At 49.4% G+C, this 19,678-nt stretch overlaps 9 protein-coding genes across 9 annotated transcripts; 5 read left to right on the forward strand and 4 right to left on the reverse strand.

Moving 5' to 3' along the window:
- Nucleotides 1-8: 8 nt before the first annotated feature.
- BDQ94DRAFT_106288 (putative ATP-dependent Clp protease) lies at nucleotides 9-2,184 on the forward strand. The gene is made up of 2 exons (XM_026763467.1): nucleotides 9-590; nucleotides 649-2,184. Exons 1-2 carry the CDS (start codon nucleotides 146-148, stop codon nucleotides 2,052-2,054), a joined length of 1,851 nt encoding a protein of 616 aa, XP_026630200.1. The 5' UTR covers nucleotides 9-145; the 3' UTR covers nucleotides 2,055-2,184.
- Nucleotides 2,185-2,581: 397 nt separating this feature from the next.
- Nucleotides 2,582-5,943, reverse strand: BDQ94DRAFT_106292 (putative Chromo domain protein Chp1p). The gene is made up of 4 exons (XM_026763468.1): nucleotides 4,793-5,943; nucleotides 3,700-4,737; nucleotides 3,312-3,643; nucleotides 2,582-3,247 (listed from the first exon to the last, which is right to left on the reverse strand). Exons 1-4 carry the CDS (start codon nucleotides 5,933-5,935, stop codon nucleotides 2,632-2,634), a joined length of 3,129 nt encoding a protein of 1,042 aa, XP_026630201.1. The 5' UTR covers nucleotides 5,936-5,943; the 3' UTR covers nucleotides 2,582-2,631.
- An 851-nt stretch (nucleotides 5,944-6,794) lies between these two features.
- BDQ94DRAFT_167249 (Rab family GTPase) lies at nucleotides 6,795-7,738 on the forward strand (the record flags this gene model as incomplete). The annotated part of the gene is made up of 5 exons (XM_026770759.1): nucleotides 6,795-6,815; nucleotides 6,885-6,897; nucleotides 7,008-7,397; nucleotides 7,458-7,538; nucleotides 7,608-7,738. The coding sequence occupies 5 exons, from the start codon at nucleotides 6,795-6,797 to the stop codon at nucleotides 7,736-7,738; spliced, it is 636 nt and encodes a 211-aa protein (XP_026630202.1).
- A 1,765-nt stretch (nucleotides 7,739-9,503) lies between these two features.
- BDQ94DRAFT_137632 (F-box protein) lies at nucleotides 9,504-11,019 on the reverse strand. The gene is made up of 2 exons (XM_026765085.1): nucleotides 10,770-11,019; nucleotides 9,504-10,716 (listed from the first exon to the last, which is right to left on the reverse strand). Exon 2 carries the CDS (start codon nucleotides 10,693-10,695, stop codon nucleotides 9,616-9,618), a length of 1,080 nt encoding a protein of 359 aa, XP_026630203.1. The 5' UTR covers nucleotides 10,696-10,716; nucleotides 10,770-11,019; the 3' UTR covers nucleotides 9,504-9,615.
- A 335-nt stretch (nucleotides 11,020-11,354) lies between these two features.
- Nucleotides 11,355-12,828, reverse strand: BDQ94DRAFT_137633 (ribosome biogenesis protein BRX1). The gene is made up of 3 exons (XM_026765086.1): nucleotides 12,471-12,828; nucleotides 11,525-12,393; nucleotides 11,355-11,453 (listed from the first exon to the last, which is right to left on the reverse strand). The coding sequence occupies exons 1-2, from the start codon at nucleotides 12,701-12,703 to the stop codon at nucleotides 11,550-11,552; spliced, it is 1,077 nt and encodes a 358-aa protein (XP_026630204.1). The 5' UTR covers nucleotides 12,704-12,828; the 3' UTR covers nucleotides 11,355-11,453; nucleotides 11,525-11,549.
- A 236-nt stretch (nucleotides 12,829-13,064) lies between these two features.
- BDQ94DRAFT_137636 (ketohexokinase) lies at nucleotides 13,065-14,444 on the reverse strand. Its single transcript, XM_026765087.1, has 6 exons — nucleotides 14,358-14,444; nucleotides 13,905-14,298; nucleotides 13,683-13,841; nucleotides 13,566-13,627; nucleotides 13,401-13,511; nucleotides 13,065-13,306 (listed from the first exon to the last, which is right to left on the reverse strand). The coding sequence occupies exons 1-6, from the start codon at nucleotides 14,402-14,404 to the stop codon at nucleotides 13,135-13,137; spliced, it is 945 nt and encodes a 314-aa protein (XP_026630205.1). The 5' UTR covers nucleotides 14,405-14,444; the 3' UTR covers nucleotides 13,065-13,134.
- A 1,366-nt stretch (nucleotides 14,445-15,810) lies between these two features.
- BDQ94DRAFT_167253 (uncharacterized protein) lies at nucleotides 15,811-16,803 on the forward strand (the record flags this gene model as incomplete). The annotated part of the gene is made up of 3 exons (XM_026770760.1): nucleotides 15,811-15,865; nucleotides 15,933-16,114; nucleotides 16,162-16,803. The coding sequence occupies 3 exons, from the start codon at nucleotides 15,811-15,813 to the stop codon at nucleotides 16,801-16,803; spliced, it is 879 nt and encodes a 292-aa protein (XP_026630206.1).
- Nucleotides 16,804-17,377: 574 nt separating this feature from the next.
- On the forward strand, nucleotides 17,378-17,996 carry BDQ94DRAFT_167254 (uncharacterized protein; the record flags this gene model as incomplete). The annotated part of the gene is made up of 2 exons (XM_026770761.1): nucleotides 17,378-17,494; nucleotides 17,553-17,996. 2 exons carry the CDS (start codon nucleotides 17,378-17,380, stop codon nucleotides 17,994-17,996), a joined length of 561 nt encoding a protein of 186 aa, XP_026630207.1.
- Nucleotides 17,997-18,753: 757 nt separating this feature from the next.
- BDQ94DRAFT_167255 (uncharacterized protein) lies at nucleotides 18,754-19,551 on the forward strand (the record flags this gene model as incomplete). Its single annotated transcript, XM_026770762.1, has 3 exons — nucleotides 18,754-18,852; nucleotides 18,928-18,980; nucleotides 19,107-19,551. The coding sequence occupies 3 exons, from the start codon at nucleotides 18,754-18,756 to the stop codon at nucleotides 19,549-19,551; spliced, it is 597 nt and encodes a 198-aa protein (XP_026630208.1).
- Between the last annotated feature and the right edge of the window lie 127 nt (nucleotides 19,552-19,678).

The raw sequence follows: 19,678 nt of genomic DNA on the forward strand, positions 1-19,678 counted from the left end.
CTTATCTGCTGCCATCGGAGGTGACAGTCCTCGACTGCCCACAGCCTTCCTTCTCCCTCTCTTTTTCACAGACCAGCTGCTTCTTGCGTCCTTCCCATATATTCATCATCGCACCCTTCTCCTGCAGATATCACTGCGCTTGGCCATGCTACGGTTGCCTATACAGGCCCGTGGCCTCCTCAGGGCGCACCGCAACTCTCCCTTGCGCTATCGGCATGCGCCGAAGCCGCTTACCCGCCCTGTTCGCCGTGGATTCACCAGCTCATCAACCACTTTCCCTACCTGGTCCCAATTCGATCGCTCAGATTTCACAAACCAGCCGTGGACTGGCAGTTATGAACCGGATCTCCCAACAACCGGACCTCTTGCGTCAGCTCCGGCTTTCGGAGCCCCTCGGGTGACCCCCAGAACGTTGAAGCAGTACCTAGACCAGTTCGTCGTTGGCCAGGATCGTGCAAAGAAGATACTTAGCGTCGCGGTCTTCAACCACTACCAACGGGTGCAAGAGCTGCAGAGACGTGAGGAGGAAAACGCAGAGTTGCTAGCGAAACGGGCGCGCAGAGAGGCAATTGAGCATCACCCGGTCGAAGGTAGGTTATCTGTATTCCGTTGCCTGTCATATCACCTGAGCCCTGCTAAGCCAGTCAGACGAGTTCCCAGGCCAACAACAAACCGTCAATACAACCCCCGAAATAGGTACATTGCCTACATCAGCGCAACCTGGACTTGACGATTCGTCGGAATTACAACTGGAGAAATCCAACATCCTTCTATTGGGGCCATCTGGCGTTGGAAAGACGCTCATGGCAAAGACACTGGCAAGGATACTATCCGTCCCGTTCAGCATTTCGGACTGCACACCGTTCACGCAGGCTGGTTACATTGGAGAGGATGCAGAAGTTTGCGTCCACAGGCTTCTGGCCGCTGCGAACTATGATGTCGAGCAGGCGGAGCGCGGCATAATCGTGTTGGACGAAGTGGACAAAATTGCCGCAGCAAAGGTCAGCCACGGGAAGGACGTCAGTGGTGAAGGAGTACAACAAGCGCTGCTCAAGCTCATCGAGGGCACAACGGTACAAGTGCAAGCGAAACAAGAACGAAGTGCACCTCGTGTCGGCAACTCCCCCAACACATTTCCCTCCAACAACCCGCTAGGGAACTCCCCATTCAACCCCAATGGCGGCAACATGCCCCAAAAAGGCGAGGTCTACAACGTCCGCACAGACAACATCCTCTTCATTTTCTCCGGTGCTTTCGTCGGGCTACACAAAGTAATCATGGACCGGATATCTCGCGGATCAATCGGCTTCGGCCAGCCCGTCCGCGGTTCAGCCCTCACAAACAATCGATCTCGCGACCACACACCGGGGAACAACGAACCGATCCCCATCCTCCCGGGATCCGAAGAAGAAGCCCTATACAAAAAGCACCTCCCCTTCTTCACGTCGGCCACCTCTCCCAACTCCCCCGACAGCGAACCAACCTACTTCAACGCCCTCGATCTCCTCAACCCCACCGACCTGCAAAACTACGGCTTCATCCCTGAACTAGTCGGCCGTGTACCCGTCACCGCCGCCCTCTCCACTTTAACCACCCCTCTGCTCGTCCGCATTCTCACTGAACCCCGCAACTCCCTCCTAGCCCAATACACCACCCTCTTCAGCCTCTCCGGCATTGAACTTCGCTTCACCACTCCCGCCCTGCACAAAATCGCCGCCAATGCCTTCACAATGGGTACAGGCGCGCGCGCCCTCCGCACCGAACTAGAAACCATCCTCAGCGACGCAATGTTCGAAACCCCCGGCTCGAGCGTCAAATTCGTCCTGGTCACAGAATCCGTCGCGGAGCGGAACGAGAAACCAATATATCTTGCGCGCGGTCAGGGCGGACGCTTCCATTCCATGATTGCCGCTGAGGAAAGTAAGTGGGAGGAGAAGGTCCGTCGAGAGAAAGCGGAGAAGAGTAAAGATAAGAAAGCGAGGACACGGCCGGCGGATGAACTACCCCCGATTTCGAGTTTCAGGGAATATCGCACGCAGACGGCTGGGTTTTAGTTGTCGTTCGCTTGGATTTGATGTTGATGATGATGATGTACATATGGACGGAATGGAGAGCATGGGACTTAGGCAGGCAGGCAGACAGCAGTTAATCCTGTTGTCATTAACCTCGCTGAGCGATTACTAGTTGGATGAGTTATTCATATAAGCTGGCTGTTTTGGGCGTTGTTATATCGGTGTTGATACCTTTCATTGCTTACTATTGAACTTATTGCTACTGCTGCCACTAGTATATATCCGCCTTGCAAGTATTCACATGGTTTATTCTATGTTGTTGATATTTCTGTATAAATACGTGGCTCAAACACCGGGTTTCATTATCAGGACAGTCTTTCCGTTTTGTCATTTACATATGAAACGGTTACTACACAAACTATCAATCGACGAGGGGCACACCATCTCCCTCAGACATAACAAATTCACGCCCACTGGGTATAGGAAACATAAGACACAGAAAAGAAAAAAAAAAGAATAGGAAACTGAACTACGTGATAAGGGAATCTTAGAACAGAAATCAGTCCACCCCGGCTCGTAACACACAATCTTTCTTTTTGCGATTCTTATCACGTAAGACTCATTTGTATGGATCCGGATACGAAGATACTCCGCCAGGTATCCGGCCATAGTAACTAGCTCCATCCATATCCCTGGTAACCGACATGGATGATGAAGTTCGAGATTTCGGTGTCCGCGGCGTATAGGAATCCGATGAGGCTCGTGTTTCAGACGGTGTACCTGGTCTAGAAGAAATAAGACCGGCAGAAGACGCTGCTGAAGACGAGGAAGGAGCAGCAAAGACTTTTGACCAGTAGTATCTATGATTAATTTTGAATGTTTTCAAGAAATCCTTCGCGCCCCATTTGACATCGATGTGTTGCCATTTACTCCATCGGTCCAGGGTTTTCGTTTGCGTGAGGACGACCAATCGTCGGTATCGGTGGCGATGAACCAGGCCCCAGCCGGCAAAGAATTCAACAAGGTGGTCTGCGTTGCGCTGGTCTTGGGTTAGGCCTTTGGGGATGTCTGGATTGTCTGCTTCGGTGCGGGTGCCGTAATTAGGTAGGTTGGGAGGGGATATGGCGTTGCTTTCGAGGTAGTCATCATGGGCTCCGGATGATAGCTCGCCAAGGGGGGTGTCGTATGCGGGAACGCCGCAACATTCTAGGACTAACCGGTACATGGTAGGCCATCTAGAGACAGAGTTTTTGGTTAGAGAAATTAGATTGTAGGTTGGCTTGGAATGAAATAACGTACACTCCCTGTATTGACTCGTCTGTGGGTTCTGGTTGTTGCATGAGCCAGTCCAGAACAGCAGGCCGAAACATGATTTTCCAGTATCCCGGATACTTCTTCTTGATGAAGTCAGCGAACCACGCTAGGATTACTACGGTTGCTTTTGGATCCTGAAGCATTATATCTTCTGTCATCAAGATAGCCCCGCCATGTGGGAAAATGCGCTGGAAGTGGGACCGGTGACCGGCATATTCGAGAGGTTTGGCCAGAGAGACGCTCCAGAAGTTGATTGGCTTGCTGATGACGTTTTGGAAGAAAGGCAACTCGTTGAAGTTGACAAAGCTCTCGTGAACCTGCTTGATTGTTGGTCTTTTAGTGCATCTTGAGCTCAGTTAAAAGCAAAACATACCAAAACCACCCCGACTTGGACAGCTCGCGCAAATTTCTCCCAGTCGTCTTTCTGCTGCCAGGTATATATAACAGGGTTATGTGTATTTAAGAAGGCCTGGAGGACTAGAAGCTCATTGTGAAGTGCCTCGGACTCGAACAGGAGAAAAAACGCTTCTGCTCTCTGCACCTTGCCTGCGGCGTTCACTGTCACTAGAGTTTCATAAGATACTCCAAACTCCTTTTTGAAAACACTTTCGAGATCGGCTGTAGGTGGGGCGGTTATTGAGCCCTGCTCGCCTGGCGCTGAAGCAGAACTATGCTGTTTATGGATCTCCATGAGTTCGTCTTTTTCATCATCGATTTCCATGGGTTCGTCTTGCACTTGGTCGGCAGACTCATTTGTTTCGGCCGAAGCTGGCTCCAGAGGTTTCTGTGAAGAGTTTGGCTTCGCAGGACTAGACATTTCCTCAGACTGTAGCTCGAATGGCTCGTGTGAATTGTCTGGCTTCACGGGTATCCCAATCTTCTTCAATTGCTTTTCTGCTGAAGCAACCCCCAGTTGCTTTGGTGATGATTCCAACTTCGTCTCACTAGCTACCTCTTTGAGTTGCCTTTCTGTTGATCTCTTTCCCTGCTCAGACGATATTGACATTGGGGCGTCGTCGACGTGTTTTATACCGTCACATCCACTTCCAGGTATTTGATAATACGGGATATCCCTCACGACAGCGTCTTGGTGGCGAGGATCTGTCCACCGGTCGTCGGCTCTTGCTCTAGAGGGCAGTCGCTCAATAAACTCAAGAGAGTCCAAGGGATCTCTCACAACAAGGTTAAGAAAGGTATCCGGCTGGTTCCTGGAGTAGCCGTCGCTGAGTGACTCGAGCTTCAGTGAATTAGACGGGTAGGCCAGTAACACGTTGTGTGGCGTACCCTGGATGCCTGGAAAAATCGCGAGAAGGTCGCCTTGCTCAAGCTCCTGTGCCATGCTATATATTTTGGACTCCGTATCATTAAAACCCTGAATCCAGCCCCTACAATATGTGCGATGTCGCGACCGCTATGGTTGTTAGGTTCAGCAAACAAGACTAGTTTTATATCGCCAAATCACTTACTGAGTTATAACAGAGTACCTCATAATCCTCCAGCGTGCAAAGATGTTGGAACCAAACCTCAATATATAAACCCGCCTTACTTGCAATAAGCCTTTTAGCAGACATGGGGCTAAGACCGCATAGTCTAGCTGGGCCAATGGATCTTTTGTCTGGTCCATAATACATATACACTAACACCTCACCGGGATTGCAAAAGCGGCCGGACACAAATTTGGCATAGGGACCAGGCACCCTCCGAGGTAGCTTGGGAACATCTTGGACCGGTTTATCTGGACGGTCGTGCTTGATCCGGTCTTGATTTGACGGATCAGTGAGCGGGTCGGGTAAGTGGGTAAGTCCATCTGGGAGACGAGTTTCCGTGTGAGAAACAGACTGCTCATCCACGAATTGGACTATTTCTCGTGTTTGGTCAACAGAACCAGACTTGGGAAAGTGCAAAGGTGCTTTGGATGACCAGTCTGACGGTCGAACGAGCTCTAGTTGATTTATGTCGGGATCTGGCTCTCTGAATTTGGCTTTCTCGTGTTTTCGCCTCGTTGACAGATGCGAAAACCACTTCGCGGCCTCCTGAACGTTCTCGGAACGCGGCGTAGCTGACGCTGGTTTTGGTTTTTGTCCACTTCCAAACAGGACCGGGGGTTGCTCCGCCACGGCATGCTGCCTTTTAGAAGGCAGTGAACGAATGCTGGGTGTGTAAGTGGGCGGCGTTTGTGTACTCTTCTGTCTTGCACTCACACAGGAGCTATCCCAAGAAATTGAAGGTTCAATCACGGGACCCTTCGTGGGTAAGCCAAGTTGTTTTCTTCTGGCATCTCTTCTGCGTCTCTTCTCCTCTTTTGCCTCCTGGAATTTCAAGTTCTTTCGCTCCCAGTTAGCTACGTCATACGCTTCAAGCTTCCCTTCTGCAATCTGTTGTTTTCTGCGTTGCCAGTCGATAAGGGTCTCTGCCGTTCTGAAGGATTCTGCAGGCTCCCAAGTACTTCTCCACTCAGGGTAATTGGCCCATTTGACCAGAAACCTCCTTCCATGTGGGAATTTGTGCTCGGCTAGGATAGCCTCCACATCATACTCAGATGCTTGTGAGCTGACCGCAGTCGAGGTGATGGAAATTTCATCATCGCTCTCATCCTGCTTTCTAGTCATTGCCGAATTATACAGCAAGACTGAATGGAGTTTGAGTGCGTAAGGATTTTCTGATATGTGGAGCCCAAGGAATGCAGGGCGCAACACAGAGCCGGAGACGCCAATTTAGCTACAGGATAGCCACCTAGCATAGCATAGTGGGCCGCCAGTGAGCTGGGCTTGAAACAAATGAATGGATAGTTGCTGAAAGCCAGCCAGCTGCTCATGTAAGCGCGATTCGAAATGTAGATTAGATTCGCACTGGCAAGTGCACACGGCAAACATACAGCGGAAGAACTGCAGGACCAATCATGCGATGAAAAGCAATCAGGTCACACAAACACACACTTACGGACACATACGGTGCACCTAAAGGAGCTGTCCGTGTGAAATGCGATCTCCCCCAACAGGATACTTACAATAATTGATCAATAGATCAAGAACTGAAGTCCTCGCGCCGCCCACCTGCATACACTCACGTGATCGTGCGCTAGGCCCGAAGGGGCGACAGTGCACTCGGCACTGCGAACGACGGACGGGAATCCGTAGGGAGAAAGTCAGTCTGGATAACCTCCTAATCTCCCTGCCCCGGTGCCTGCCTCCCCTACACTCATCGGTAAGTTCCTCCGATCCCGCCTCCCGTCGGTTACTTTTAAACGTCCCTTTTCCTCGCTCCCCCCGAGTGCTTCTGTCCCTTGGATGTGGTCCTGAAGGCTGACAACGTTGCGCCCCTCCTCCCAGAAAGTCAGACACACTCTATTACCGGATTTCCTTTCAAGAGCCTCCAAACCTCCCCCCAGCTCGATCACGTCGTATCCCTTCCCAGTCCTCTAGATCTTACGTGTAACAAAGCTAAGCGAGCTCTCGCAAACCACCCCTCATGGCTAACGACGAGTACGATGTGAGTATCCTCTTTCTCCCATTCGCACCCCTTGCCAAGCAACGGTATAACTAACGGGCTACTTGGTAGTTTCTCTTCAAAGGTAAAGTTGCCACTTCCCGTCTCCGCACAGTCGCCGCTCGATCCTATCGCCTCTATTGTCGGCCGCATTTTCGCGATACACGGCTAACCAACGACGATTGTACTTAACAGTTGTCCTGATTGGAGACTCTGGTGTTGGAAAGTCCAACCTTTTGAGTCGTTTCACCCGTAACGAGTTCAACCTGGACTCCAAGTCCACCATCGGTGTCGAGTTCGCTACCCGCTCGATCCAGGTCGATTCCAAGACGATCAAGGCTCAGATTTGGGATACTGCTGGTCAGGAACGTTACCGTGCCATCACCTCCGCTTACTATCGGGGTGCTGTCGGTGCTCTTCTCGTCTACGATATCAGTAAGCACCAGACTTACGACAATGTCAACCGGTGGTTGAAGGAACTCCGCGATCATGCCGACTCCAACATCGTCATCATGTTGGTCGGTAACAAGAGTGATTTGAGGCACCTGCGGGCTGTGCCCACGGAAGAGGCCAAGCAATTCGCAAGTATGTTGGAACCTTCGCTGGCTTAGGATGAAATGTGCTGGCGTGCTAACGTGCTACCAGGCGAGAACAACCTCTCTTTCATCGAGACATCTGCCCTTGACGCCAGCAACGTCGAGCTTGCTTTCCAGAACATCCTGACAGGTTAGACTTGCCCCTGGTCCTCAGTTTACCAGACGAATTCCGTCATGCTGACGTTCTTGTCACTTTTAGAAATCTACCGTATCGTCTCCAGCAAGGCTCTGGATGGCGGTGATGCCGGCCAGACCGTTCTGGGCGACCGCCGCGACATGGTGCGGATCGACGAGTCGGAGGACCCGAAGACCAAGCAGGGATGCTGTTAAGGGGCCACGAGATCGGGGAATGTGTGACACGTCAACCGCAACGACTTTTTATTTTTGTGATGTGATAATTGAACGGTCTTGAACTCTCTTTTTGTCTGTTACTTAGCCTCCTGGAGATGATACACAAGAGGGACGTTGTTAGGAATGGCACCTGGGGTCATGGACATTGTACGGCGGTGTTTGTTGGACATCACATTCTCCCGACACCTTGTTCGCTCTGCCTTTATATCTTCTGTTTCCCTTTTACCACTTTCCCCTCTATTCCTTTTGCTCCCCTTTCTTGTGGATTCCTCCCCCATCGTTTTCCTTTTTTTTCTTCCCTATATTCTAACCTGATGAGAAATTGATCTGATTAACGTCTTATTGCTGTTCCCCCCCATGATGTCTGCCTAATGACGGAAACCCAGATCCCTGTTTGGTTTAACGAATGTTGTTCTTATTTCCCACTTTCCCCCCGGCGTCTTATCCGTGGCTCTACAGGATTGCTGTTCGGTATGCACAGTGGTTTTGCTAAGATTACTCGCTTATAAATGCAATAAAAGAAGAAATGCACAAAAAGTGATCCGTAAGAGAAACAAGCAAGCAAGCAAGCCAAAGCAATCGTCCCTTCTGGCCGCCTCGGATGGGGCCCGACGCCCGTTGGTTTGCCCGTTACTAGCCATTAATAATTCGCCAACCCCATGCGGGCATCTCGCCCGACCCACTTTTGACCCGGGAGCTCCACAGCTACTTTCTCTTTTCTCTCTCTCTCTCTCTCTTCTCTCTCATCGCTACACACGCGGTACTCACTTAATCACTGTTTTTTATGTAGAGTATTACTCCCAGTGTAAATGGAATAATCGAAGATACACAAGAACACCAGCCACCACCTTTCCAGCCCCATTACCCCCAAGCCAACCACTTCAGCAAAACAATTACTCAGGTAAGACCACCTAAGCCAACCGCCTCGGTTTCAAGGTGCTCCCTTCACAGTGTGTCTCCGTCTCCACTCAATCCTACCCACTGTTAGCCGCCGCGGCTGAATTTATTCCCCGTCTGGTTTAGACTGGGTTGATCAGGGGTGAGAAGGGGAAGGAGACGTTGTGTCGCTTGACTAGGGGGGTTTTGGTCTTTCGACTGCTTTGCTTTTTTTTTGGCAAGTTGGGGGCTAGTCATAACTACTAGTAGAGTAAGAGTTATCTTTCTCATATCCTGCTTTATGTACAGGATTGATTGAATTGGGGCGTTGGAACTCTTGAGAAACATGAATACTTATGGTTGATTGGAGAGTACTATATAACAGAGATAGAAATTAATAGTAGTTGCCAGTTATTAATTAACGGAATAGAGTTCCGTTTGACAGGTAGCTAGACTATCTGCTAGATAGTCTACTAAGTTATGGTTGCTCTTAAGCTCTGGATTGGGACACGTGGGTGAAGATGATCACGCCATGTAGGTAGGTGTGGTGATTAGGGGCTGCTTTGGGGGGTTGCAGGTATGATATCTTATTAGGATTGGTTATTATTTGTGGTTTACTGTACGTACTAGGTTCGGGTGGTCAGGAACGGGTTGATGGGTCAGAATGGATGGATACTTATCTAGCTATTGTGTAGAGCCAATTGTTTGCTTGGCGTGCATATACTAAACTTGTTCATGTCTATGGTGGTTTGATGTCTGTAGGTCAGGTATGAGGTCTATGGTATTGATGAATATTTACTAATGGGAGCGCGGAGTATCTACAGAGTCCAAGGTGCTTGGTGGTCACACAAGGGAAAGGATAATGTTCCCATTGCACAGTTGATAGTTCTCTCACATTAACTATTGTAACACTAACATGCTTTCCTACAGTAATCGATATGCTACGCAATATGACAGCAGACAGACACAATTCCATCGTATCAATCCCACACCACGCCAACCTCCCGTTCTGCAATAGCAGCTCGAAACTCATCGATATCATCGCCCCGCTCCTTCATCACCCACTCCAATGTATCGCCAAAGGTCTCGCCATTGTCGCGGAACCAGTCCCCAAAGGAGCGTACATAAGTCTCCACCTGTTCTTTAAGAGGTGCATGCTCCCGTAGCCAGATCACCTGGCCTGGATCGAGTTTCAGCATGTCCTGCACGACATAATAATGTGGGATCTCGTCACCCCATCCTTCAGAACCAGGGTCATGAAAGTAATCGTTCCGAAACCGTGACTTATATTTGGCGGGTGATTCAGTGAAGTTGCTAGGGTGCGCGGTGTGGAAATACTGCTCGGCTGGATTGAGATCCTTCTCAAACAGACTAGGTGCACCAGCGGGACTACTGCTCGAAGGGTAATTTAAATGGATATTGAACGTCAGTTGATGGTTACTTTCCGGGTAGCGTTTGCGGAATTTGCGTTGGATAGTCCCGTTGCTTGGACAAATGTGGTTCTGCACAATATCACCAATGATCAAACGCACATCCTCAATCTCGGCCAGCTCGGCTGTGGACCAGTTGTGCAAGAGTTGGGCACGCTCGGAAACAATATGTGGAAGGGTGCGGCTAAACCGACTATAAGTCTCCGTGTGAAAGGCCCGGTGGTACAGCCAAAGACGATATATTGCACGGCGGAGACGGAACCGCTCGTCGTCATCCAGCGAGCGACGATTCTCATAATCGGTCTTCCATTTCTTGACCGGGTATATGGTTTCCCACTTCTGGGCCACGTGCCCGATCTGGACTATTTGTTTAAGGAGGGAGTCGGTTATAGGGGCGGTACGAAAGAGGTGGGCACGTTGGCTGGTATTCTGCGTGACGATCTGGATGATATCATCCAAAGGGCCCAGCTCAGACTCCGCAACATCAACGAGTATTTGTAGTTTATTGGACCGGTGGAAGACGGTATGAAGTCGCCGACAAGTCATTGCAAGGTTCATAACATCGGTGACAGATTCGCATGAGCGAAATATATGGAGCAATAGCTCCGTGGCCAATTGATGGAAGGGCATGGCTCAGTGGTATGAAAGGAACTAGAGGCGTTAGCGAATACACCAGTAGACATTTTTTTACTAGTCACACGTACCTAGTACAGTTAATCAGGTCAAAAAGGTATGGAGAGAAGATTATGTGGTTCAATTGCGAGTCTTAGGCACAGAGGTAGCCTCGGCGCTGTAGTGAGTCAACGCCGTCGCGATCACGATCTAACTCTAGGTCGCGACCCCGCCCTTGGGGGTGATCAAAACATAGTGAAAGCAAGACAGAGTGGATGCCATTGTGGAAGAAGGTGCATGAGCACCCAGCGACCACCCAGGGCTGTATTGCGAAAGGGATGCCATGATGACGAGCGAAAGGGTGCAGCTGCGCTGAGGAAATCCGGGGCAGGCAAAGGGAGACCCGCCGCCAAGTCACTTGACAGGATCCCCCTTCATCATTCCGCTTTCCAGCCAGGCAGACGCTCCTCCGCAGATGCGCCATGGCTCACCAGCTACTTCGTACTTTAAGTCAAATTGCGACATACTTATAGCTCAAGAACGTACAGCCCAGTAGTTCGTGGCCTCCCTTGCTGCAAGTTACACCACTCTTTGGAGAGCTGGAAGACTGACCGTTCCCCGATTACCAATCGCTGAGGCTCATAGCAAGTATACTAATCCACTCAGTAAGTCCAAGAGTCGTTTATTCTATGATTAGATCCATAAAATCAGGATAATAGTGAACCGTAGCATCAAAACTTTTATTATTATTTCACACCAGACGCCAGCAGGACCATGCATGTACCCCTCGCATCAATACATATACATCCCTTGAGGATATCAAGTCTAATAGGGCGTAAAACAACAGAAAGAACCAACAAAACGGAAATCGATCACTTGAACAGTTGCCTTGTGTCGAGCGCATCCGGCTTCCTCTCGCCTTCTCCCAATCCCAAGTTCGACCGCTTCGCGAACCGGTCGGTCTGCCCATCTCTGCGCTTGGCGTAGCGAGCCGCCTTGCTCATGCGGACCTCGCGACGGACCTGGTTCGGGCTCACGTACTCCTTGTTCTCATAGATGACAGGACCGCCAAAGCTGCCCTCCAGGATGACAATAGGCGTAAGAACAAAACGGGGGCCGATCTCGACCAGAGAAACCTCCGGCTGACCGTCCTTGCTCTTGGGAGTGGGCTTGGCATCTGCACCATCCTCAGACTTCTTTCCGGGCTCGGACTCGCGGATCTCGTAGACTCGAATCCAGATCTTGCCATCGACACCGAAGACACCAATGATGCGGTCAATGAATGGCTTCATGCCCTTGACACCACGCTTAGGGACACAGAAGACACCGCGCAGCATCTCTCTGATCAGACCCCGGTATTCGTTTCCGGGTTGGCTCATGAGCGGACCCTGTTCGTCGAAAGAGCGATCGAAAACAACAAGACCACGGCCACCCTTGAGGCAGTTGCCGCTGAATCCAGCATTCAATTCAGCCATTGTGTGCAAGTTGGCGACGTGGAACTTGATCGTCGGGCCATTGGGAGGACGAGCAAGCCAGAGGTACAAGTCCTGACCCTGCTTACGAGCCTCGAGGAAGAAAATCACGTTGCAGGAGTGAAGGTCGGCAAGAGAGTTAAGGAGCAGATTGTATCCAGCGGTCTTCTTCTTGGTGTCAAGTTTGCTTTCCTTGTGAGTGTGAGGAAGCAGAGACGCAAGGTCGGCGAGCAGGTGTCGATGGCTGCAGCAAACAGAAAAGATTAGCGTCACATTCGCACATTGTTAATATATCATGTTGGATGGGGGCATCAAGCATACCGGTATGTCACACCTCGAGAGGTTAGCATCAATACACGAGTCTTGGGCATGAATCCTTGAGCGAGCTGCTTCTTGGCTGATTCGGTCGTAGTTTCTTCATCGCTTTCGCTGTCGGTGGTGTCGTCGGCGTTGTCGAGAAGTTCCTCCATCTCGATATCCTCCTCATCGAACTCCTCCTCCTTGGCGAGCTGACGAGCTGCCTTCTTTGAGATAGTCTTGTAAACGGATGCCATGGTGAATGGGTTGTAGCGATTTGGAGACTCCGATTCTGTTGATCGCCCGCAAATTTAGAAAAAGCTGCGGGCAGAATAATTTTTGGCTGAGACCGCCTTCCCCATGCGTAAGATATCTGTCACGTGATATATGTATATTCCTACAGTTGAATCTAGATCCTTATCACGTGTATTCATGACAATATTTTATTAGTACGTAACGAGCATTCAACATCTGAACTAGAACATGCGCGCTATGCTCTATGAATAGTTAATCTTGCAGCTTAAATGGTCGATCTCAGTTCATCGATAAGCATAACGGCTGCATTATTAATAAATCTTGCTCTCCTACTCTTGATCCCACCATAATACATTTTCACTACATGATTTATATTCGCTACTACTTAGTACTTTGCATTGAAAGTGGTTCTCTGCAATAATATACAATGACTCTAAGGAAAAGACTCCAAAGCTCTTGCAAGGCCCGAAAATCCTTCCTGGGAGACTTTCATACCAGCAAGTCGATTCGCAAAGCCCAATTTCTGTGACAGGCTCCATTCATTTCTTCGACAGATTAGTGCGTATAGCATGCCGGCTATAAAAGTATCACCTGCGCCGATCGGGCTTGTTCAATGTTAGAGGGGCCGTTCGAATACAGTAATTACCGGATGTGGCACAACCAGAAATCACGAGGAGAAGAAGTTGTTGGCGGACTTACTCGATGACTCGAAAGTTTGCTGCAGAGTATGCAGGACTATGAACCAGACTCTGCGTCTTGGTCTCAAAGGCCACTGCACCTCCTTGACCCCAAGTGCAGCATAGCAACGACCTGGTAAAATCAGCACTCATATTCTCAACGTGTAGGATACAGCAAGGACCATACGCTTTCCGTGTTAGTGTGGATTCTTTCTGAACACATTCTTCAGCAGTTTGGTATCCGTTGCCCTGCATGTCAGTGGTCAGAGAGATACACGATGTAGATTGCCCAAGGAACCCTTACTTGAGCCCAGCTCTTCGAGTAGAACACTATGTCGGCTTCCGCTGCGAGGTTTTGCAGACCCTCACGCCCAGGCTTCTCAACCTCGACGCTGATAGTCGCGGATGGGTACTGTTGACGGAGATATTGGATACATGATAGAGTTATATCAGGTATCCGACCCTGATAACGAAGTTGTTAGCTCCTGAAGAATGCATCATAAGTGTAAAAAGCATCGTGACAAACCTCAAAGTGGAACCAGGATGGATTGGTGAGATTGCCTGCAATCTGGGTAAACTCGTCTACCGTGATCTCAGGCAGTTCATTGTAGTTGACAATGGTCCGACTGCCAGACGATTCGCTTTTTATGATGTAGCTTGAGGCGGGCTCATTGAAGGCCTCTCGAAAGATACAATGAGATAGGTTAACGTGCGGTTTGAATGCCGACTGGATCTCCTGGGAAGCAGTAGATGTCTTCGCAGGTAGGACAGCAATAAGGTTCAGGGAGACATTGGCAGTCGACGGACTGCTCGTTGTCAACTGCTTTAGAACTTCCAGAGAGTTTGGGCAATTACCTCCCCGTCGATGGGAGATACTCGAAGCCCGTAGCTTGTCATCTTCTCCTGGGTAGTGGGGGGTGCTAATACAAAGAATGAGTTACTGAAATGGTGGGAACTAAGAGTAGAGGCGCCAACCAACGTTAGGATTGTATCCAGATAGCATGCACCTATTGCGACCAATGACATCTTGTTTACTCGATGATTCCTACAAAGAGGAATGATATACTGAAGCTGAATATCTGCTGCAACTTGTATGCCGAGAGGGGTAATGTGGTGGTGGGATTAGTCAGGACCCACTGTCGACATCATCGCTGAAGTTGGAGATCCACGATCGAGTAAACAGTCGGAGAACACGGTTGAACGGACAACAAGGACACAGGCAGTAGGTTTGAATCCTCCCTGTGAGCATTCACCATGTATAATGAAAATAAATGGAAACAACCGTACTCTGGACGGCTTCTACCATCGAGAGATACTGGTAGTGACTAGTTGTCGCGGAGAGAGCCACGTTGATATGCAAGAAACCACGGCATCTTCCGTAAGTAATTGACAGATAAAATAACATGAGACATCGATACTACCTGCTAATCATTTTGGTGTGATTGGTGTTTCATGAAAAGGTAAAATATCCACTTTTGCTTACAGGCAGAAGAACGTTTTCAGGACATTAGTATGCTTTATTCACTATGGAAATTCTTTTGCAGCTATCTGTGCCTACATCGATTAATCAAACCTAATGTCGGTCCTACTATACGCATCTAAACATGTTATGCATGAAAGTGACAGGAGGCTCAGTGCTTAGAGATGATATTCCCACAACAGCAAGATAGGACCACATACAGGGTACTATGAATTATTTTCTACGCGTTATACTTCTTGACTGGTGTGTATATTACTATATTGCTAGTATATGTTCTGCCAACCGTCTCGATCAAATACAACTAAGATACTAGTAGTATGTAATAAAATTTCACACGATGTACACTCCCAATGGCCTAGTATGTCGAGTTGAACAGTCTTATTTCTTGAACATGATTTTTTTCTTACTGTAACAATAGTAGCTGGCACTGCAAGCCTAATCCGAAGGGTAAACCTGATTTACAGACCATGGCTAGACTGCCGAGCATACTTTGCCTTACTGCACTAATTTTCTAAAGTGCATCTAGAACCAGCCTTTGCTTTGTTTTCTGGTGAGCTGCCCTCAGTATACCAATCCTGCACCAGCAGTCTGATCCACTATCCTGCGTGCACGGGTGAGTAGCACCAATCAGGCCCTGTATTCAAGGATATTAACAGGAACAGGAACAGGACGCTAGGCATCTACATGGAGGCAATACCTAGCTGCGCATACGCTGTTATTGTCGGAAACAAAGTGGAGCCCTCACGGAAAGCATGCATACAGTACCTGGATTCACTCACAAAGGAGATACTGAACGTTATTCCGGAACTGGAAAGTAGGCCTATAAGTATCAGGTCCAAATCCATGTTCTTCCATCTCCCATCATTCACCTCCAACATCTTTCTCGTACTGTGAACACTTCATATTCCATTGTGCTTGCACAGGACACACATACATTGGAGTAGTTGAGGTGATGGAAAGCCGGAGCCCAACTCCTACCAAAACCACCGTCAAGCCCAGTGCTTCTGGTATGTCCCCTCCTGTTATATCCCCTTTTGAATTGTTCTTTCTGACATGAATGCTTCTGGTATACAGGTACTATGAAGCCCGACCTACCCATGGATCATCAAGCCGAGAATGATTTCGCCTCTCCAACGAATCCATCATCGGCTACGTCCACCGCGTCCAACTATAGACGCACCAAGTCCATCATGTCAGTTGATGAGCCGGCTGTAAAGTTCTTGTACACCATTATGAAACAGTTGGATTTGAGAACGGTTTGTGCACACCTGGAATACAGTGACAGTAGCTGACTACTAAGCAGATCGACTGGGCCTTGGTTGCCTCGCAGCTGAATATCTCCAATGGGCATGCTGCAAGAATGCGGTACTCGCGGCTCAAAGGGCAGCTGGAGAATCAAGGGTCTAGCCAGAAAGTGGCGCGTCCTAAGAGAGCTGAGACCAGAAGGGCAGCCAGAGCAAGTTCCAGTAGGGCAAGGACCACGATAGTGCCGGTGACCTCTTACCCTGACTTTGAACCCCTCGTCCCCATTAAGGAGGAGGTCAAGGAGGAAAGTTACGATGAGACGATGGTTCGTATGGCAGATATTCCTCTCGCTCCTCCTCATGCTATGCAGCCGGGTTCGTTCGTCACCCCGTCGGCGTATCCGTGGGGATACTACTATCCGCACAGATACAGTATGGATGAATATAACATGTACATGCCGATGGGCTATGCAGGTAGCTATCAGCAGCCGCAGCAGCCGCAGCAGCAGCACGAGCAGCAGTACCTGCCATTGGCTATGGCTTCTGTTGGCTGGGAGGACTTTAAGTTTGAGCCAGAAGACGAGGAGAAGAGGTTGGACGAGGTGAAAGATGAACCGGTCGACAAAGGCAAGGGTGTGGATAGGGAAATCAAGGAGGAACTATCGGAGAAGAAGTCGGAGATTACTGTCATTGAGGACTGACGGAAACAAGTCAAGATCCTGGCTTCTGCAACTACGATAGACACTGGCAGGTAGAATTCAATCCTTGTGGGAACTGGAAGCGGGTTTTCTGGAGGTTTGTTGCTGGCTTTGACAACCGGTCACAAGGACCACTGTTCCTTAGCTAGGACTATTCTGGTAGCAGAAATATGACATTGCTTTTGCTTATGAAGTTCTTCTTTAGCTGCGCGGTAGTCTTCATATCAATGGTGCATAACACCTTATTACTGGCTTCACTTTTCCCTTACGCCATCACAAACAAATCATACCAGCTATACTGGGTGAGTGGACCAGAAGTTGGTCTCGCCGATTAACCTAAAATAGCAGCGAACTGCTCGGTGAGGACTCTCACATTTTGACGTGTTTATATAGTGGGGACCTGTGGCTCAACGTCTCACTTGTCTCTGTCCTTCACCACCTGAACGTTCCCTTTTCATCTCCTCTCCATCTCACCGATTAGACCGTTCACTCTTACTCACTTCTCATAACTAAGTCATCTGTTCTACAAATTCTCTACACCCTGCCATCTAGACAACTAAATTTTCTAACCTTCGCTATGGATAAGACTACTAAGTCAAAGGCCGCGAAGTCAAATAATACCGGTCTGGAAATCCCTAATGCAGACGCGCATTTCTTCCTTGCCTGTTTGCAATGCATGGGGGACGACAAGCAGGTAATATGACCTCTGATCGCACATATCGACTCTACTAATACGCCCTTCTTCTCTCCAGATCGATCTTACCAAGGTTGGAGATATGCTGGGTTACAGCAATGTTGCTTCTGTCGGCAACCGTTTCCGTTCCCTCCGCAAGCGCTACGGCATGAACAATCTTGAGGCCAAGTCCGGCTCTGGTATACTCAAGAGCGCAGGTACCAATGGAGACAAGGATAAAGAAGCTACTGGCACTACTGAGGCCGGCGATGGCGTCAATGAGGAATCTGATATCGACGAGCCTTCTCCCGTCAAGCCCAAGGGTAGAAAGGTCGCCACGCGTAAGGGAGCAAAGGCTACTTCGAAGCCCATTCCTGCCACTGGTACGCTCAAATCAGAGGTCAAGGGCCGCAGGCGCGGAGCTAAATCTGCTGCTGCTGTGAAGGAGGAAGAGGAGGACGATGCGGACACTCTCATCGAAGACAATACCCCAGATGCTGACATGGAAAGTGCTACGGCTTGAACTACAATTCGTGATTCTGCTCAACGCTTGGAAGGATCTTAGAAATCCGAGTCTATACCTAATGCTCGGAACTTGTCTTTATTTGGTCCACCCTGTCGTGGAAGGTCGTTTCACCGCAAGGAATAAGAGGAGAACTTATCTGGAAGGACTGGAGGTTCACGCATTTTGTAATTCCTATCCACATTGCAGGGCTTGTGTTGTTACTTGCGCTGCGGAGTTTACACCAACATTTTCTTGTTTCTTCTTAAGAGATCTTGAACAGCATTGGGATGGGGTGTGCAGTATCAGAGCACTAGATATCTGCTGAATGGGAGAATTATCCTACTGACTTGTCCATTCCGTTGTAGCTGTATAGAAGTGCCAGAGCGTAGTATCACATCACTGTTCTCTAGAGATCGATCCTTCACTTCTTCATCCCCCAATGAGACACCCAGACTCATTCACAAGAACCCTAAGCGAAGCCAGCAGTGACTCCACTAACATCCCCTCAGCCCTCAGCCCATCTCAGTGTTACTGCCCTCCCATCTTCTTCTTCTTCTCGATCTCTTCCGTCTTCCTCCTTTCTCCCCACTTCTTACTCTATCTCTCCCTACTCTCACCCCTCTTTCCATCTTTCACACCTGTTCACCCGATCGGACTCCCTGATACTCTACCGAGTCCACAATCAGAAGAAACGAGAGGATTTTCACCTACATCTACTCACACCCGCATCCCTTTCACAATCAGACTCACAAAGCAGAAATAAACCCAGCCCAACATGTCCACCACAACTACCCCTACCAAGCCCACACGCATCACCCCAGACGAGCAGCTTCATTTCCTCCTCAGCTGTATTCGCCACTCCAACAGCGGCAAGGTAAGTCCCATTCTATACTATCCTCTCCAAACAAAGAAACTCACCCTATCGACAAGATCATTAACAACCAATTAGATTGACTTCACCGCCGTCGCTAAAGAATGCAGTATCGTCACCAAAGCCGCTGCGTACGTTCACCCCCCACCTTCGAATTTACATAACACCTAGTACTAGTACCCAAGATGTCACGAACAATAACTTACACTACTGCGCCAACCCTAACGTATTATACTAATCATGCTACCCATAACCAGAGCAAAGCGCTACGAACGCCTCCTGAAGTCCCACGGCATCAACACCTCAGGCAGTGGCTCACTCCCCTCCTCCTCTAACAACACGCCTGCCAAGAAACGACCGGGAACAGCTACTACCACTGCTAGTAGTACTGCCGCCGCAGGGAGCACAACTCCGACCTCGCGAAAGCGTAAGGCCGATGGCATCAGCGATGCATCAAAGAAAGCGAAGGGGTTGAAGAAGATGGCTGTCGCTCGGGCGGAGAGTTTGATGCAGAAGAAGCAGCATGCCGGTGTTGGAATTAAGAAGGAGGAAGGTGTTGATGATGATGAGGAGGAGACTGAGGAGGATGAGGAGATGAGGGCATTGGAGGAGGAGGGGCTTTCTGGTGTTGGTGGGGAGTTGGCTGTGAAGGAGGAGGCTGGGGATGATGAGGAGGAGGGGGTGGAGGTGAATGAGGCTTGAGGTCTTTGCTTTTTATTCCTCTGGATTCCATAGTTGGTAGGCTAGGTTATGCAATTTGCCGTTAGAGGAGGATGAGTTTCTAGTTGACCATGGATAGGGCAGACGGAAGTTTGATGCGTTCTGATTT

This window comes from Aspergillus welwitschiae (assembly GCF_003344945.1).
Source record: "Aspergillus welwitschiae strain CBS 139.54b unplaced genomic scaffold BDQ94scaffold_5, whole genome shotgun sequence".
Classification (NCBI taxonomy): Eukaryota; Fungi; Ascomycota; class Eurotiomycetes; order Eurotiales; family Aspergillaceae; genus Aspergillus; species Aspergillus welwitschiae.

Coding starts and splice junctions, on each gene's coding strand:
- BDQ94DRAFT_106288 (XM_026763467.1), top strand. CDS start 146: ATGCTACGGTTGCCTATACAGGCCCGTGGCCTCCTCAGGGCGCACCGC. Junction 591..648: donor TGAGCATCACCCGGTCGAAG/GTAGGTTATCTG, acceptor TAAGCCAGTCAG/ACGAGTTCCCAGGCCAACAA.
- BDQ94DRAFT_106292 (XM_026763468.1), bottom strand. CDS start 5,935: ATGACTAGAAAGCAGGATGAGAGCGATGATGAAATTTCCATCACCTCG. Junction 3,644..3,699: donor TCCAAGTCGGGGTGGTTTTG/GTATGTTTTGCT, acceptor ACAATCAAGCAG/GTTCACGAGAGCTTTGTCAA. Junction 3,248..3,311: donor GACGAGTCAATACAGGGAGT/GTACGTTATTTC, acceptor CTCTGTCTCTAG/ATGGCCTACCATGTACCGGT.
- BDQ94DRAFT_137632 (XM_026765085.1), bottom strand. CDS start 10,695: ATGCCCTTCCATCAATTGGCCACGGAGCTATTGCTCCATATATTTCGC.
- BDQ94DRAFT_137633 (XM_026765086.1), bottom strand. CDS start 12,703: ATGGCATCCGTTTACAAGACTATCTCAAAGAAGGCAGCTCGTCAGCTC. Junction 12,394..12,470: donor TCTCGAGGTGTGACATACCG/GTATGCTTGATG, acceptor TGTTTGCTGCAG/CCATCGACACCTGCTCGCCG.
- BDQ94DRAFT_137636 (XM_026765087.1), bottom strand. CDS start 14,404: ATGTCATTGGTCGCAATAGGTGCATGCTATCTGGATACAATCCTAAC. Junction 13,842..13,904: donor CATCCTGGTTCCACTTTGAG/GTTTGTCACGAT, acceptor CTTCGTTATCAG/GGTCGGATACCTGATATAAC. Junction 13,628..13,682: donor ACTCGAAGAGCTGGGCTCAA/GTAAGGGTTCCT, acceptor ACTGACATGCAG/GGCAACGGATACCAAACTGC.